This window comes from Mytilus trossulus, chromosome 1 (assembly GCF_036588685.1).
Source record: "Mytilus trossulus isolate FHL-02 chromosome 1, PNRI_Mtr1.1.1.hap1, whole genome shotgun sequence".
Classification (NCBI taxonomy): domain Eukaryota; kingdom Metazoa; phylum Mollusca; class Bivalvia; order Mytilida; family Mytilidae; genus Mytilus; species Mytilus trossulus.
The window spans coordinates 9,393,716-9,411,025 of record NC_086373.1 but is presented as its reverse complement, the minus strand read 5'-3'; the positions used below and the strand labels follow the sequence as shown (position 1 = coordinate 9,411,025).

The 17,310-nt window shown below is 30.3% G+C and overlaps 1 protein-coding gene across 5 annotated transcripts in view; it reads left to right on the top strand.

Moving 5' to 3' along the window:
* The window catches only part of LOC134714581 (isocitrate dehydrogenase [NAD] subunit gamma, mitochondrial-like), a 22,080-nt gene extending 4,770 nt beyond the window's left edge, over window positions 1-17,310 (top strand). The window contains exons 4-14 of one of the 5 annotated variants that reach the window (XR_010106553.1): window positions 155-270; window positions 916-973; window positions 8,707-8,839; window positions 9,663-9,796; window positions 10,268-10,370; window positions 10,751-10,897; window positions 12,296-12,390; window positions 13,106-13,166; window positions 13,504-13,592; window positions 14,262-14,367; window positions 17,064-17,310. Coding sequence is in view for 4 of the 5 variants with exons in the window: in XM_063575941.1 (XP_063432011.1) it covers window positions 155-270; window positions 916-973; window positions 8,707-8,839; window positions 9,663-9,796; window positions 10,268-10,370; window positions 10,751-10,897; window positions 12,296-12,390; window positions 13,106-13,166; window positions 13,504-13,592; window positions 14,262-14,304 (979 nt within the window). In the remaining variant the exon portion in view is untranslated. Of the gene's footprint in view, window positions 1-154; window positions 271-915; window positions 974-8,706; window positions 8,840-9,662; window positions 9,797-10,267; window positions 10,371-10,750; window positions 10,898-12,295; window positions 12,391-13,105; window positions 13,167-13,503; window positions 13,593-14,091; window positions 14,123-14,261; window positions 14,368-16,425; window positions 16,452-17,063 lie in introns of all 5 variants that reach the window. The other 4 variants (XM_063575962.1, XM_063575941.1, XM_063575971.1 and 1 more) reach the window with 4 other exon arrangements.

Genomic DNA, 17,310 nt, shown 5'->3' with positions numbered 1-17,310 from the left:
TTAAATTTTTGTTGTGTTTTGATATTAACAGCAAGAAAAAGGTCACATGTGTTTTCCAACGGTTTTACGAAAGAAATGAAAGTTTTTAATACTATGAACATAATGAACTTTAATATAAATAGCATTTCTAAACTTGAGGTTTTCTTTTTAAAAGACATGCTGGTGCTCCAATTGATTTTGAAGAAGTAGAGATAAATGCATCAAAAGAAGATCCAGAAACAATGAGAGGGGCTCTGTTATCAGTTCAGAGAAATGGTGTTGCCATTAAAGGTGGGAAGTTAGATAAATAAACTCAGATTTAACTGACACATATAAACGTCACTTTTACTTTACTAGAGTTATGCCCCTTTACATATGGAAAAAATGCTGAATTTTTCTTTTCTGTTCTCTTACTTGAGGTTGACTGTACCAAATGCTATGAAACATATACACCATGCTTATTACCACAAAACCCAATTAATTAGCCACTGGCCTTCAGTTATGTCCCTCTATAATAATACTTTATTTCCGTAAGCAAATACAGCTTATTGGATTTACACAATATAAATATCCAATAGATAATATACAGCATAATATAACATTTATACACAAATTATACAAATCAATGAAAGAATTAAGCGGAGTATGACATATAGACATATTAAACTAAAAATAAACATTTGAATAATTAACCAATACATGCTATAATGTTATATAAAAGCAGGGGTGTCCCATTTTATACACATTCCATAATTATTTTTACATTATTCAGACCTAAACCTGAAATCAAATTTAGAGTAAACCTTTATTTTCAATTTACAGATACCTTCATATAATAGTGATATCTATTCTAGAATGAGTTTATTAACAAATATACATAGTGTCAGATTGATATTGTTTAATCTATGTATAATTTAAGTTATACTACTTTTTCAGGAAATATTGAAACAAAATTTGATGATCCCAGTTTCAAATCAATGAATGTTGAATTAAGGTAAATATGAAGAAGAGATATAAATGTAAGGATTAGCCAGATAATTATTTATTTTAATCGGCTTTAAATAAGCTTATAGACACGACAAGTACTCTTAATTTGGTTATTTGTATCTTTTGTGTTTATATTAATTTTTTTATGTGCTTCATATAGATCTGTTGAGCTCATAAGCTATTATATTGTGCTTTAACCCCACTGTGTTAGGTTTAGGGGCGGTCGCATGCTCACACATTTGTTTACCTTGCCATATTCTTTATGTGCATGTCCAAAGTCAGGAGACTATTATTCAATAGTTGTAATTGGTCTGTAGCTTTTTTTTTTTTAGTAAATTGTATTATTATAATTTAATTTCGGATGTAACACGTCTTTTGATTGGCTGACATTGTTTAGTTTATCAGCCCATAGACCTAATTTTTTTTTTCGGTTTAAAATGGAATTTAGAATTAAATTATAAGAAATAACTGTAATATTTATTCTGTGTATTTGAAATAACATAACAAATGTGGTGCACACTTTAAAATAACCCACTATGCAGATTATTTAGTGTGCACCACATTTGTTATGTTATTACTTCATAGACAGAAAAAATACTACAGTCATTCCTTAAACAAATTAGGCTGTTAGTTTCCTTGTTTGAATTTGTTTCACATTTTTAGCTCACCTGGCCTTAAAGGCCAAGTGAGCTTTTCCCATCACTTGGCGTCCTGCGTCCGGCGTCGTCCTCCTGCGTCCGTCGTCATTAACTTTTACAAAAATCTTCTCCTCTGAAACTACTGGGCCAAATTGAACCAAACTTGGCCACAATCATCATTGATGTATCTAGTTTAAAATTTGTGTTTTTTGACCCGGCCAACCAACCAAGATGGCCGCCATGGCTAAAAATAGAAAAGAGGGGTAAAATGCAGTTTTTGGCTTATAACTCAAAAACCAAAGCATTTAGAGCAAATCTGACATGGGGTAAAATTGTTTATCAGGTCAAGATCTATCTGCCCTGTAATTTTCAGATGAATCAGACAACCTATTGTTGGGTTGCTGCCCCTAAATTGGTTATTTAAAGGAAATTTTACTGTTTTTGTACGACCGCAAAATTTGAAAAAAATTTCGTCGTATATTGCTATCACGTTGGCGTCGTCGTCGTTGTCCGAATACTTTTAGTTTTCGCACTGTAACTTTAGTAAGAGTGAATAGAAATCTATGAAATTTTAACACAAGGTTTATGACCATAAAAGGAAGGTTGGGATTGATTTTGGGAGTTTTGATCCCAACATTTTAGGAATTAGGGGCCAAAAAGGGCCCAAATAAGCATTTTCTTGGTTTTCGCACAGTAACTTTAGTTTAAGTAAATAGAAATCTATGAAATTTTGACACAAGGTTTATGACCACAAAAGGAAGGTTGGGATTGATTTTGGGAGTTTTGATCCCAACATTTTAGGAATTAGGGGCCAAAAAGGGCCCAAATAAGCATTATTCTTGGTTTTTGCACAATAACTTTAGTTCAAGTAAATAGAAATCTATGAAATTTAAACACAAGGTTTATGACCACAAAAGGAAGGTTGGTATTGATTTGGGGAGTTGAGATCCCAACAGTTTAGGAATTTGGGGCCAAAAAGGGGCCCAAATAAACATTTTTCTTGGTTTTCACATTATAACTTTAGTATAAGTGAATAGAAATCTATGAAATTTAAACACAAGGTTTATGACCATAAAAAGAAGGTTGGTATTGATTTTGGGAGTTTTGGTCCCAACAGTTTAGGAATTTGGGGCCCAAAGGGTCCAAAATTAAACTTTGTTTGATTTCATCAAAAAATGAATAATTGGGGTTCTTTGATATGCCGAATCTAACTGTGTATGTAGATACTTAATTATTGGTCCCGTTTTCAAATTGGTTTACATTAGATCCGAAGGGTCCAAACTGAAACTTTGTTTGATTTTGACAAAAATTGAATCCTTGGGGTTCGTTGATATGCTGAATCTAAAAATGTATTAGGATTTTTAATTATTGGCCCAGTTTTCAAGTTGGTCCAAATTGGGGTCCAAAATTAAACTTTGTTTGATTTCATCAAAAATTTAATAAATGGGGTTCTTTGATATTCCAAATCTAACAGTAACTGTGTATGTAGATTCTTAATTTTTGGTCCAGTTTTCAAATTGGTCTACATTAAGGTCAAAAGGGTCCAAAATTAAACTAAGTTTGATTTTAACAAAAATTAAATTCTTGGGCTTCTTTGATATGCTTTATCTAAACATGTATTTTGATTTTTGATTATGGGCCCAGTTTTCAAGTTGGTCCAAATCAGGATTCAAAATTATTATATTAAGTATTGTGCAATAGCAAGAAATTTTCAATTGCACAGTATTGCACAATAGCAAGAAATATCTAATTGTACAATATTGTGCAATAGCAATTATTTTTTTCAATTGAAGTTATCTTTCTTTGTATAGAATAGTAGTTGAATCAACTTTAATCATAGTTTAATACAATATGCAATGTATTTTCATTTTTACTACCAACTGATAAATTAACAGGGGCGGGTCCAGGTAAGGGCGTAATGGGCGTACGCCCCCCCTTAAAAAAAAAAAAAAAAAAAAAAAACTATCGTTATAATCTGCTAGTATTGTATGATTGAATAATGGCAATTTATCATATTCATTAATTAAAAATGCCCCGTCGTTGTGCTAGACAGACACAACGTAACAATGTTCCCGCTTCATCAGATAAAGAATACTTTAAACGGGCAATCTACTTACCTTATCTTGATGAACTAATTCAGCAACTTGATATGCGTTTTGGTCAAGAGGCTGTCTCTGTTGTTCGTGCCCTGTCAATTTTGCCTTTCCGAGTTCACCTTATCTCCGAAGAGATGGAGAAGGATGTTTATGATTATTACAATACTGATATGCCTTCGCCTGAAACATTCAGGCAAGAGATGAGACTCTTGTAGTCGTTTCGGGAAAATCAACCGGACAAACCAGAGTCAATAACATCAACCTTAACTGATGTAAGGGCATGCTCGACTTTATTTCCAAACATCATGAAAGTTCTCTTCTTACTTGCTTTGACGAGCGTCACGTCAAGCTCCACCAAAAGAGCTAACTGATCCCTTAAAGGGAAATCACACTATTTAAACTACTAATAATAATTCATTGAAATTTTACATGTAGACAGATCATACCTTTTACAATATTTGATCAAGAATGATTTGAGAAGCACCATGAAGGAGGATCGCCTAAATGCTCTGCTTCTTTTATATGTTCACAGAGACATTAAACTTGATTTTGATAAAATTATTGACGATTACGCTATGAGAAATCCACGTTAAATGGTTCTAATGAATCCACTCTAGTAATTGGAAATGAGAGTCCGTCAGTATTTTTCTGTGTTCATTTTAGGTTTTGCGTCAAGGTACATGTTTACTAGAAATATGTATATTTCCACATTAAAGCGATACTCAGAACGAAAGAACTTTATTCTTCAGTGTTTATTTTTCTTATATCATGTGTGTCGTTCAACGAAACCCGAACTTAATCAAAAATAGAGGGATTACTTCATAATTTGATGCTAAATTGTTGAAATTCAGGAGCTTCTGAGCTTCCCCATAGACCCTCAACCGTAATCACGCCTCTCGTTCATAAAATCCTGGCCTAGGAATTGAAATGTTAAGTAACTCCTTATATCCTTGAGTTTAGAATTTCTCGTTATTGGTCTACTGCTGTTAAGATCCATCCAATCATTTTAATATACAATAGACAATTAATGGATAGAACTCGGCATAAAAAATGTCACACCCTGACACTTTAACTATAAAATATACATGCTCCAAGTCAGACTTGGGGTAATTGTAATTGTAATCGTTAATCAGCTGTAATTGATTACAATTTTTCAAGTAATCATTAATCAGCCAAAAATCTGATTACATGTAATTTAATTTAATCAATTACTTCTCAAAATACCCTGTAATCATGATTACTTTTTGATTACATTCTGATTACAATGAACAAAATCTTAATTTCTGTTTATGTTCAATAAATGAACCCTTTTGTTATTCTTCTTTAATAAATATTCATCATGTTAAGATAGTTTGGTTTACTTTATAAAGCATGTTAATTGATTTGTATACTTCTATACTATAAAAATTCACTGTTACAGTACTGAAAAGTCCTCATTAGCACAAGAAGAGACATACAATACAATCTTATGTCTCCCTTGTTAAAAGATATTGTACATATATTCAAAATTTAAAGATGTACACATATATTTGATAATAACTGTTATTTTCAAGTTATACTTTTCTCTAACCCTGAATTATAATCTTTTGTTGATATTGTGATTTTTGTCAACTGTTGATTGACAGGTAGAAAACCAATAAAGGTTTGTTTTTATTGCAATTACCAAATTAGTATAGCTGTAGGACAATATATATGATAAAAGATTAATTATACAAGTGGAAGCTTATCTAATTAGCACAAACTAAATCAAAAGTTAGACACATATCTTGTTTAAAATAAGCACATTTGTGTATGTATTTGGCCTGGATATGTGAAATGCAATGATTTTTAGTACTTGTATTTTGTTTTCAATGTTAATCCGCTTCCATTAAAATTTTACATAGATTTTAACTGGTAACTTTATTTTATCCATATTTTAACCTCCATAACCTGCACCTTGAAAACACATATATATATAAGGATAGAGCACTGACGATGAAGTGTAATGGGTCATAATCAGTGACACAATGTTCATGTATGTATGTAATGAACTTTTGTGGTTTATTAAATAGATGAAGTTTGCAGTTAACAGTTTATAATTGTCCCTTTGGTATATTTTGTCCCTCTTTTATAATATATCAAACAAAATTCTTTCTAAAAAATGCTATAGTTATATTAAACGTTTATTCATTCACATCATTCAAAATGTGTGCTTTTCTAAAAATTCATTGTAATCAGATGTAATCATGATTACTTTGCCAATGTAATCATTAATTTAATCAGACATTTCAGAAATGATGTAATTGTTAATTTAATTTAATCGTACAAATGACAAAGTAATTGTAATTTAATCAATTACATTGAAAGTAATCGGACCCATCTCTGCTCCAAGTTAGGAACCGTTACATTAGTGCAATTCTCTATTATTTTATGTTTTTAAGCCAAAAAAAGGTCCAAAATATTTTTCGCCTCGCTTCGCTCGGAGAAATGTTTTATTCTACGCCTCCCCTTTAAAATATCCTGGACACGCCCCTGATTAAAACAATCTTTACCATTCAGTGATAACAAGCACTTTTTATTACATTTTAATATTGTATGATGTATTTAAATGAGCAGTTATTGTTGCAAACTTCATTAGAAATTTGATTTGAAATCAGTACATTTTAACTTTAGTATAAGTGAATAGAAATCTATGAAATTTAAACACAAGGTTTATGACCATAAGAGGTAGGTTGGTATTGATTTTGGGAGTTTTGGTCCCAACAGTTTAGGAATTTGGGGCCCAAAGGGTCCAAAATTAAACTTTGTTTGATTTCATCAAAAAATGAATAATTGGGGTTCTTTGATATGCCAATTCTAACTGTGTATGTAGATTCTTAATTTTTGGTCCCGTTTTCAAATTGGATCACATTGAGGTCCAAAGGGTCCAAACTGAAACTTTGTTTGATTTTGACAAAAATTGAATCCTTGGGGTTCTTTGATATGCTGAATCTAAAAATGTACTTAGATTTTTAATTATTGGCCCAGTTTTCAAGTTGGTCCAAATTGGGGTCCAAAATTAAACTTTGTTTGATTTCATCAAAAATTGAATAAATGGGGTTCTTTGATATTCCAAATCTAACTGTGTATGTAGATTCTTAATTCTTGGTCCAGTTTTCAAATTGGTCTACATTAAGGTCCAAAGGGTCCAAATCATAATGTGACATAAACCTATGTTGTGTCAACTATTTAATCACAATCCACATTTAAAGCTGTATCAAACTTAAAAGTTGTGTCCATACTTGTCTCATCTGTTCAGGGTTCTACATCTGCGGTCGTATAATGCTGCGCCCTGTGAAGCAACTGGTTGGTTATTATCTTGAATATTATTATAGATTGAGATAAACTGTAGACAGCAATCATGTTCAGTAAAGTAAGGTTTGACAAATAAGTCAACATGACCAAAATGGTCAGTTGACCCCTTTAGGAGTTATTGCCCTTTATAGTCAATTTTTAACCATTTTTCATAAATCTCCATAATCTTTTACAAAAATCTTTTCCTCTGAAACTACTGGGCCAAATTTATCGAAACTTGGCCACAATCATCATTGATGTATCTTGTTTTAAAATTGTGTTTTTTGACCCGGCCAACCACCACGGCTAAAAATAGAACATGGAGGTTAAATGCAGTTTTTGGCTTATAACTCTAAAACCAAAGCATTTAGAGCAAATCTGACAAGGGGTCAAATTGTTTATCTGTTGAAGATCTATCTGCCGTGAAATTTTTAGATGAATCGTACAACTTGTTGTTAGGTTGCTGCCCTATAAAATTGGTAATTTTAAGGAAATTTTGCTGTTTTGGGTTATTATCTTGAATATTATTATAGATAGAGATGAACTGTAAACAGCAATAATGTACAGCAATTTAAGACTCAAAAACAAGTTTAAATGACCAAAATGGTCAATTGACCCCCTAAGAAGTTATTGTATTGTCCTTTATAATCGATTTTTAACAATTTTCATAAAATTTGTAAATGTTTACTAACATTTTCCACTGAAACTACACAGACAAGTTCATTATAGATAGAGATAATTGTAAGCAGCAAGAATGTTCAGTAAAGTAAGATGTACAAACACATCACAATCACCTAAAAACAATTTTGTCATGAACTGTCTGCTTCCTTTGTTTAATTCACATATACCAAGGTGAGCGACATGTTTCATGTCAGGGTCATTTTTGGCTTACTAGAAGTTCATTGTTTGAACTATAATTGCTTACATCCAGGTCATTTAAACTCTGTAGGGTAGTTTGCTCATCAGCAATCATTCCATATCTCAATGTTTTTGTATGTCACATGATAGAACCAATACTAGCAATAGGTAAATTACTAGAGTGTTTGTTTATACAAATAACACTTCTCTAAGTTTCTAACAACAAGAATGTGTCCAAAGTACACGGATGCCCCACTTGCACTATCATTTTCCATGTTCTATGGACCATGAAATTGGATAAAAAATATAATTTGGCATTAAAATTAGAAAGATAATATCATAGGGAACATGTGTACTAAGTTTCAAGTTGATTGGACTTCAACTTCATCAAAAACTACCTTGACCAAAAACTTTAATCTGAAGCGGGACAGACGGACAAACTAACAGACGGACGAAAGTTCCAAGTTGATTGGACTTCAACTTCATCAAAAACTACCTTGACCAAAAACTTTAACCTGAAGCGGGACAGATGGACGAACAAACAGACGGATGAACGGACGCACAGACCAGAAAACATAATGCCCCTCTACTATCGTAGGTGGGGCATAAAAATTCAATTCATTTTTCACTTCATTGTTACTTATCACAGTTATATCTTAAAATTTTGCAAATTTAAAATCTAAATGAAAAAGTTATGCTTTTATCTTTCTGAATGTTCATATTATTTGAAAAAATTTTCATTTAAAGACTTGATAGAAACCAATACAAGAAACAAGGTAAATGTCATTTTGTATTTGTCTGACATGTAAAATTATTCAATTTATTGTTCCTTCCAGAACACAGTTAAATTTATTTGCAAGTGTTGTTTGGTGTAGATCTATACCTGCTGTGAAAACCAGACATAATAACATAGATCTGATCCTAATTAGAGAGAACACAGAAGGAGAATATACAAACTTAGAACATGAAGTAAGACTATTTATAAATACACAAACTTGGAACATGAAGTAAGACTATTTATAGATACACAAACTTGGAACATGAAGTAAGACTATTTATAGATACACAAACTTGGAACATGCAGTAAATGCATACTCAAATTTAGAAAATGAGGCAAATCTTTTTATAAATACACAAACTTAAGAGTAATGCAATGAATTTGAAACATATAAATTTTCTTCTTTATATTTTGTTTTTGAGACTTAGAACTATAGGATGTAAGAGAATAATTCAATATCATCCATTAACTGCAACAGCTAAAAGTAATAACCAAACACAAAACAAAGAATTATCTATTTAAATGTTAAAACAACTAAGCTTGTTTTATATAATTGATATGATAATATAGTCTAGCCATTTCAGTGCAATCTCAATTTCAATTCTGTCGTCTCATTAATTTCAAAACTATTTACAATTGGCATATCAGAAAATGTAGTCTGACTGCACAGTCTTGTCAAAAAATAAATTCTAATCATATCATATTCCCAGTGAAATATATCTTAAATCAACTATCTCTTTGGGTATGGTTGTTGTACTTGATTTATATATAAAAAAGGATTTCAAACGAATGATATCTTCCTAGATTTTGTTAAATGTTACTTTTAAATAATCTTGTGGTATATATTTTTTTTAATGCAATCTACTGGATAATGATGCCTTATGACCATATAAGATAATTGTTAACACTAAATCATTTTAAAATTTAAATTGTCACAATACGTAGCCTTGTTCATGTAGCATAAACATCTAACATCCAGCTTTTTTAATACTGTATTATATAATTTATTTTTAGAATGTCCCAGGAGTGGTAGAAAGCTTGAAAATAATCACAGCAGAAAAGTCCACAAAAATAGCCAAATATGCTTTTGATTTTGCTAAAAGACATGGACGAAAGAAAGTTACAGCTATTCATAAGGCTAATATAATGTATGTAGTTGCAGAGAATTATATAACTTTTCTGGTAACACACACGTTGGTTTTAATTATAAATATTTTTTTAAAATTTAGATGCAAGATTTTAGCACAGCCATAAAACAAAGTTGTTTTAGTATAAATTTATACTTATTGAAAAAAAAATAAAAAAATTCAAGAACTCATGTCAGATACATGTACACCTAAAATCTTATGAGAAAAAAAATGTTTAAATGATAAATGTGAAAATTATTATATTATTGAGGAATATCTTGTATAAATTAAAGATTGCAAGAAGTTATATAATTTCCTGTACAGAAGGAGGTTATGTGTGATCATTTACATACAAAGTCATTTTTAAGGTTAAAAAGTACAAAATTATAGCATGGAAATACTTGAAAATTTAGATACATTTATTAGTCAGTTGACAGTTTATAGTACATGTCTGTAAGATATTTTGTCTTTGACCGTTGTTTTGTTTTGCAGGAAACTTGGAGATGGTTTATTTTTAGAAAGCTGTAGAAAAGTTGCTTGTTTGTATCCAGATATAGAGTTTAATGATATGATCATAGATAATGCTAGTATGCAGGTATAGAGTTTAAAATCACTTTATCATTTATTATAGTAGTAATGGGTATGTTACTGTGGATTGGATGTGAAAATAATTTGATTTTTGTTGCATTACTTTAGTTTTAGATTGATTACATTTGACTACACAAAAACAAAAACTGTTTTTGATATTGAGGATACTAGTGCCTTCTTTGAATAATAAATACAAAAATTGAGAATGGAATGCATTCTGCAAAATAACCATACAAGACTTTTTTCTGACAAGTAAGGCAAAGAATAAAATACTATGAAATGTTTGAAAAATGTCATTTCTTTTTGGTCCACTGGTTTGTTTTAAATAGTTAACATTCTTTTATGTTTAGTATTCACGGAAATATTTAATATGTTGTTTGATTTCAGATGGTATCTAGACCCCAGCAATTTGATGTGTTATTGATGCCTAACTTGTATGGTAATATCCTGAGTAACATAGCAGCAGGCTTGGTTGGTGGACCAGGTGTGGTGCCCGGTATGAATCTGGGTGAAGACTATGCAGTATTTGAATTAGTAAGCTTCAGGGTTTCAGATAGGATTTTGAGGGCTTTAGTCACTTTTGCGCGTGATAAAATTCAGGCTTATTTTTTATAATAGCAAGGGGTCTAGGATGATTATATAACTAGCTATACATATATGTCTAAGTCCTTCAAGGACTAGTCTAGGATCTTTGAAGACATTAGGATTGCTAATGTAGGCAGTTATTGTCAATGTTGAATTAATTGACTGATGTGATGCTAAGATATGAAGATAAGATCAGGGATTTGGTAATATGGTTCACAACTTTACTTCAGTTATTTTCAGGGCACACCCCTGATCAACAAAAGTTGGGTGCCTCTATTTTTTAAACCACTGCACAAATGAACTTGTAACGACTTTTTCACTTCACAATCATTTATATCCTTGAAAATACGTTTAAATATCTATTTGGAATCAATTTCTTTATTATTGGATAGAAGGATCTGCATCTATACTTAATGTGACGATTCTAATGACTGTAGACTGTAGATCACGTTTACTTATATTTTTAAACGAAATGAAATGAAAACGGGAAGTGACAATTGAATAATAATTTCAGAATAAAACCGGATTCATCTACGAACTTTCACGCATGCACAATACATAGAACAGGAAGCACCTGTTTGCAAGTGAAAATATTTACGTTTTGAATAAATTTCATTCTTTTTAATCGAAGTTGTCGAAAGTTTTTGATGAACATTTATATAAAGTATGACGAAAATACATTAAAATGACGAAAGTAGGACAAGCAAACTGCAAATAATGATCGTAAAGGAAATATTGAAAGTAAAATAAAGTTGAAATGTCCGGGAAGATTATGAATTTTGTTCAAATGAAGAAAATACGACAGAATTGTGAGAAATGATTAAAATGAAATGCTGACTGACTGATTTAACTTAGATAGATTATTATGATGGTCATTTATGAGGTTTTATAATAATAATTAAGGGATTAGTGACCCATCTGATTGGCGATAGGCGGATTACTTGTCATCACAACTTTCAATACCTGTGGTAAACGTTAATTACCTGAGGGTCATAAACTTGTCAGAAACATAAAGACAGGTAGAATTCAAGAAATATGATGTGTAAAAATTTTTACACTTTCCAAATTTAAGTGACGAAATTGAAATGAAATATTTTCGTCATTTCGAAAATTCTTTTCGTAAAATACGAAAGTGACGAGCGCTAGCAAAATCACTGGTAAGCTTATAGTTTTGGTACAATCACAATTTCAGAACTCCAACAATCAAATAAATACCGTACATGTTCATTTTTTGTCATTTAGTAATTTTCCATGCCTTGTTGTTTCAAAAAAGTGATAACATTATTTAATATGTTATAGAAACTAAATGAACATGATATGTTCTTAAAAGTTACATGCTTTATACAGGGAACAAGGAATTCAGGAAGATCTTTGAAAGGAAAGAACATAGCCAATCCCTCAGGGATGTTATTAGCAGCTTGTGACATGTTAGATTATTTAGGGTAGGTTGATTTTTAATAACTTATGGACATAATGTTTGATATTGACTATCAATATGCTAAATTATAAAGGGAGCTTGAATTAAAAGCCATATAGTTTATTTATAAGCCAATTTGTTTGTAACAAAAGTTAATGTTTAGTATGAAACATCATTATATCAGCTAAGCCAATAAATTTGGATGTTAGTTGTCTTTTTTCCCTCTGTCTGTCCTTTTGTCCTTTCATTTGGTCATTTGCTCATCATGCTGTTTGTTGGAAACAAGTTATTTTTAACATATGATTGCTTGAGTGTACCAGACTTGATTTGTAAAAAAACTTATATAGATGGAAGACAAATTGATTGGGAAAAGCCTAATGTTATTGGATGGAGGATCAAGGTCACTGCTACTAAAATTGTTGGGTGAGACAGAATTTAGCCATGTTTCTATATTTTGTGAAAGGAAAATGTGGAAAACCAAATATAATTTTTGAATTATGTCACTGGGGAATGCATATCCATAACAGTGTATGAAAATAGCAACAAAGTAATTTTACTTTTATGTGATTTCAAGTCTGACTTCTAGGATATCAAAGATTAAGTTACTATCCTAAATGATATTCATTGCATGTCCTGTTAAGAAAAATTAGTTTCAACAAGTTTCTGTTTTACTCAAGTTGAGATGTATTGTGATTTTACTGAAACAAATAATGTTATTTACATTTTTACTTTATATTCAGCCAATATGAACATGCCACTTTAATAAGAGACTCTGTGATGGATGTATTATGTGAAAAGAAGGTAAGTACAAATTACATTCAATATTTTCTTATTTTGTTTTCATCATGATACTTAAACATACTGTCATTCAACTATATGGGAAATTGCAGCAGTCAGGTGGAGCAATATAACAATCTTTTCTGAAGTTTTTGCAGTGTTTTTTTTATTGAAAAAATATATTGGTTTTTCAAAAATAAATTTTATATTTTGATAACATTATGTGTATGCAGCACTTGGAAAATACAATGATTAATCTCATATTTTGTGTCTTTTGTTCAAAAATCTATATAAAACTTTTCAAATTTACTTTTAAAAGATAAATATTAGTAGAAGTTATTGAAGAATCTTTGTTTTGTAGATCCATACCCCAGACTTGGGAGGACAAGCAACAACATTAGAGGTTGTACAGGCTATAATAGACGATATCAAACCTAAAGCTAGAAGTTGGTAAGCAAATAATGGTGTACATTTTAAGTTTATAATATCAAATAATGCAATACATATTATATGACATAGAAAATGTTTGATCTGACATGTTTTGTTTTTGTCCAGATGGTTGACATGGCAAATTATTTTTTTGTACAAATAACTTAGCAGGAATCTGTTACCTGCATCAGCTGCAAAACATGCATTGTTGTAATAATACTGGAATAAGTTCATCCACAATAATATACACAAGTGTATGCATATTTCATTTTAAATGGCACATTTATAAGATATGGTACTTCAAGTTTTGTTGTTTTACATAGCAATCACCATATTAACTCATTGTGTGTTTTAACTGAGTTATTAAATTGGAACAAAAAGACTCTAATTTGATTTTAAGACAGTAATAACATAAAAGTTATTTTTCAGGCTATTAAAACTTATAAAACACTGTTGTATGTTTTTGTCACAGTTTTATTTTTTTATTTATTTCTGAAGATTTTATTATGTTAACTTTTAGATTGTGGGAGAAACAAAAGAAATAAATTCTGGTATTTTAAAGTGCATTGTTTGTGAAGATAGAATATAAACTAATATAGATTAATCTAACCATAGCAAAGTTCTTTGTAGGATTGATGTTTAGCCTGTATAATGTTATATTATGTTTTGTTCCTATTTCCTTCCAATTAGGAGTGGAAATGTAGCACAAAATTTATACAGTGCAAAACCATGACACCAGTCATAGTGGTAACAAACGCCTTGAACAACCAATTCAATCCTTGCATAAGAGCATTCAGTATGTAGTTTTAAGGTCATACACAAATAACTTAGTTTTAATGTGTTTTACACATGCCTTTGATAACATATGTATTTCAAGACATTTATTAATCATTGCAAAAATCAGGTTTCAAAGTATCTCTGAGAAAAATCTACTGATTTTGCAGCTATTTTTTTCAATTAACGGTCAAGGGTATACCGGTAACTTAAAAGGTTGATAAATGGATAGAGTTCACTAAAATTTAGGATTGATTTGATGTTTATAATTTAAGTGATACTTGTCTATGAAATAGATAATAAATATGATCAGCATGTTCATCCCAAACTAAAACTACATACAAATGCTTGTTTGGTTATTAGGAGCTTCTGTCATTTATAACAGCACCTCTAGCTTTCAGATTGCAAAGACATTGCAGATTTTCCACAAGTTGCACACAGCTAGAATAATATTCCTGTTCATATGTCTTTTAATTACTCGCTATATTCCTCTGACTTTTCCTCTTTTGTGTATGCAATTTGAAATTGGGGAAATCACTCTCCAATTGCTGCTAGGTTTAGTTTTTTGAAAGCAAATAAAATATTGCTTGATATTTTCCTTTCTAAAAATGGTTAACTCTTTTTCTTCTTCATTTGTATCAATGTAAAATAAAGGAATGACATATTTTTAGATAAAAGATATTTTTCTAGATCAAGAGGTGCAAGGTTGGAACATTCTGTTGTACTACATGTATTTAGATAAGCCATATATTGCAACATGTACAATGTATCTTGTTAAGCTCTACTTGAGCTAGTCTGTATCCATAATTTATACAAGATCACCGAATGCACTGAACTAACATCTAGGGGTGTTAACAAATCAATTTTACACAATTTTGCGCCTGTCCCAAGTCAGGAGCCTCTGGCCTTTGTTAGTCTTGTATTATCTTAATTTTAGTTTCTTGTGTACAATTTGGAAATTAGTATGGCGTTCATTATCACTGAACTAGTATATATTTGTTTAGGGGCCAGCTGAAGGGTGCCTCCAAGCGCGAGAATTTTTCGCTACATTGAAGACCTGTTGGTGACCTTCTGCTGTTGGTCGGGTTGTTGTCTCTTTGACACATTCCCCATTTCCATTCTCAATTTTATTACAAATAAGACATAAAGATAAATATATTTACTTAAAAATTTGTTTCTTAATCAGTGTTAATTATAACTTGCAAATTTGTTTCTGAATCAGTCTAATTTATATTTAACTTACAAATTTGTTTCTGAATTGGTGTAAATATACTGTATCACAACTATAAGAATTTTTACCATATTTCTTTAATTTCACACAAACAAACTTCTGTTTAATTCTATCACATTCAGTTTGTTTTTAATTATACCAAAATTCTAACTGTAATTAATTTGTATCCATAAGTCATTCCCATGTTTATGAACCCCGTTGTGTCGATACAAAATCATGGAACATTTTGCAAACGAAAGTCTAAAAAGTATTTGTAGAAACTACTGACCCTAACCCTACAAGTCATACAGGGAAAATATTTCGCCAGTTTAAGGCAAATGCCTGTGACAACATTGATGATTTGTGCAAAAATATGCAGATCATAGAAACTACATGTTAGAGGAATGATTATTTTGAAATTTTTTATAAAGAGCAATTCAAGTCAACATTTGTTAGTGTATGAGTCATACACATTGATTATTTTTGGATATCATAGGACATTTGATGTTATTTAAAGTAACTATACGTTTTCAAAAGGCTCTGTACTTTCACAATTTCAGTTTGCTAATATGTTTTACCAAATTGCAGTTTGAATTCATATCTACAAACTGATCATCTTGTAAAATCTATAAAAGGAGAAAGCAAATTGAGGGTAATGTTTCAATTTTAAATATTTTCAGATTAGTTGTTCTGGTGATATATTATTTCAATGATCAATATAAAGTGATAGACATAGCATGCACTCAAGGAGCAGCTGTTTATCTATTACAATGTACTGATATTATTATAAAAGACATTCAAACAGCCAGAATTTAAAAAATGTTGATAATTAATCAAAACAGTTGAAATATAAATACTTGTTGCTTGCAGCTTGGAATGATTGAATGTTCAAAGTGGTGAGTTGCACATTGTCAGTGAATGTTGCATTTCAAAAATGTTGTCAATATTTTATTGAATTTGTTAGTTATTGATTATTTTTATGTTTTAAAATCGTTTTGTTATGTTGTCAATATTTATTGTTTATAGGTTACAAAGATGTATTCACTGAATCTGACTCCCCAACCAAGGTTAAACTACAAAAAAAAACATTTTAGCCGAACTGAATGTTTCTTTGATCATATTTATTTTCAACCTTTTGTTTTTGTGATATTAATGTTGTCTAATTTTAAAACATATTGATATTTTTAAACAACGGTAAACTATATTTACTTGAATTTGATTCTCAGACCAATGATAAACAGGAAAACATTTTTGCAAAGGTGCCTCATTCTTTTGTAATGTTGTTAAACTAGCTAATCTATTTATGTTATTAAAATAATTGTTTTGAACATTCTATGGAGGGATAAAGGTTTTATTCATAAAAAAAACAGATTAATACAATAAAATAACTGTTTAAAATCTATGACCTTTCTCTATTTGATGTAAATTTCATAGCTTTTAGTCAAAATACTATGTATAAATTTCTCATATTTTTTTATTGTCACTAAGAAAAACTTTTTTATTTGCAGGAAACTGATGAGATGAATCTCTTGATCTTTTAACTTCAACTTTCTGGACTGTGATAAAGTAATAAAAGTTTATATGGAATGTTTATAACAGATTTTCCTGTATAAAAACTAGTTACAGCTGATGGAAGTCAATAACTTTAAGCTATCAATTCAATACATTATCTTCAAGATTCATTATGTGAAATCCTCTTAATAAGATCAAAAAGTTACTTCATAAATAAGACAATAAATTGTTTTCATACATGTA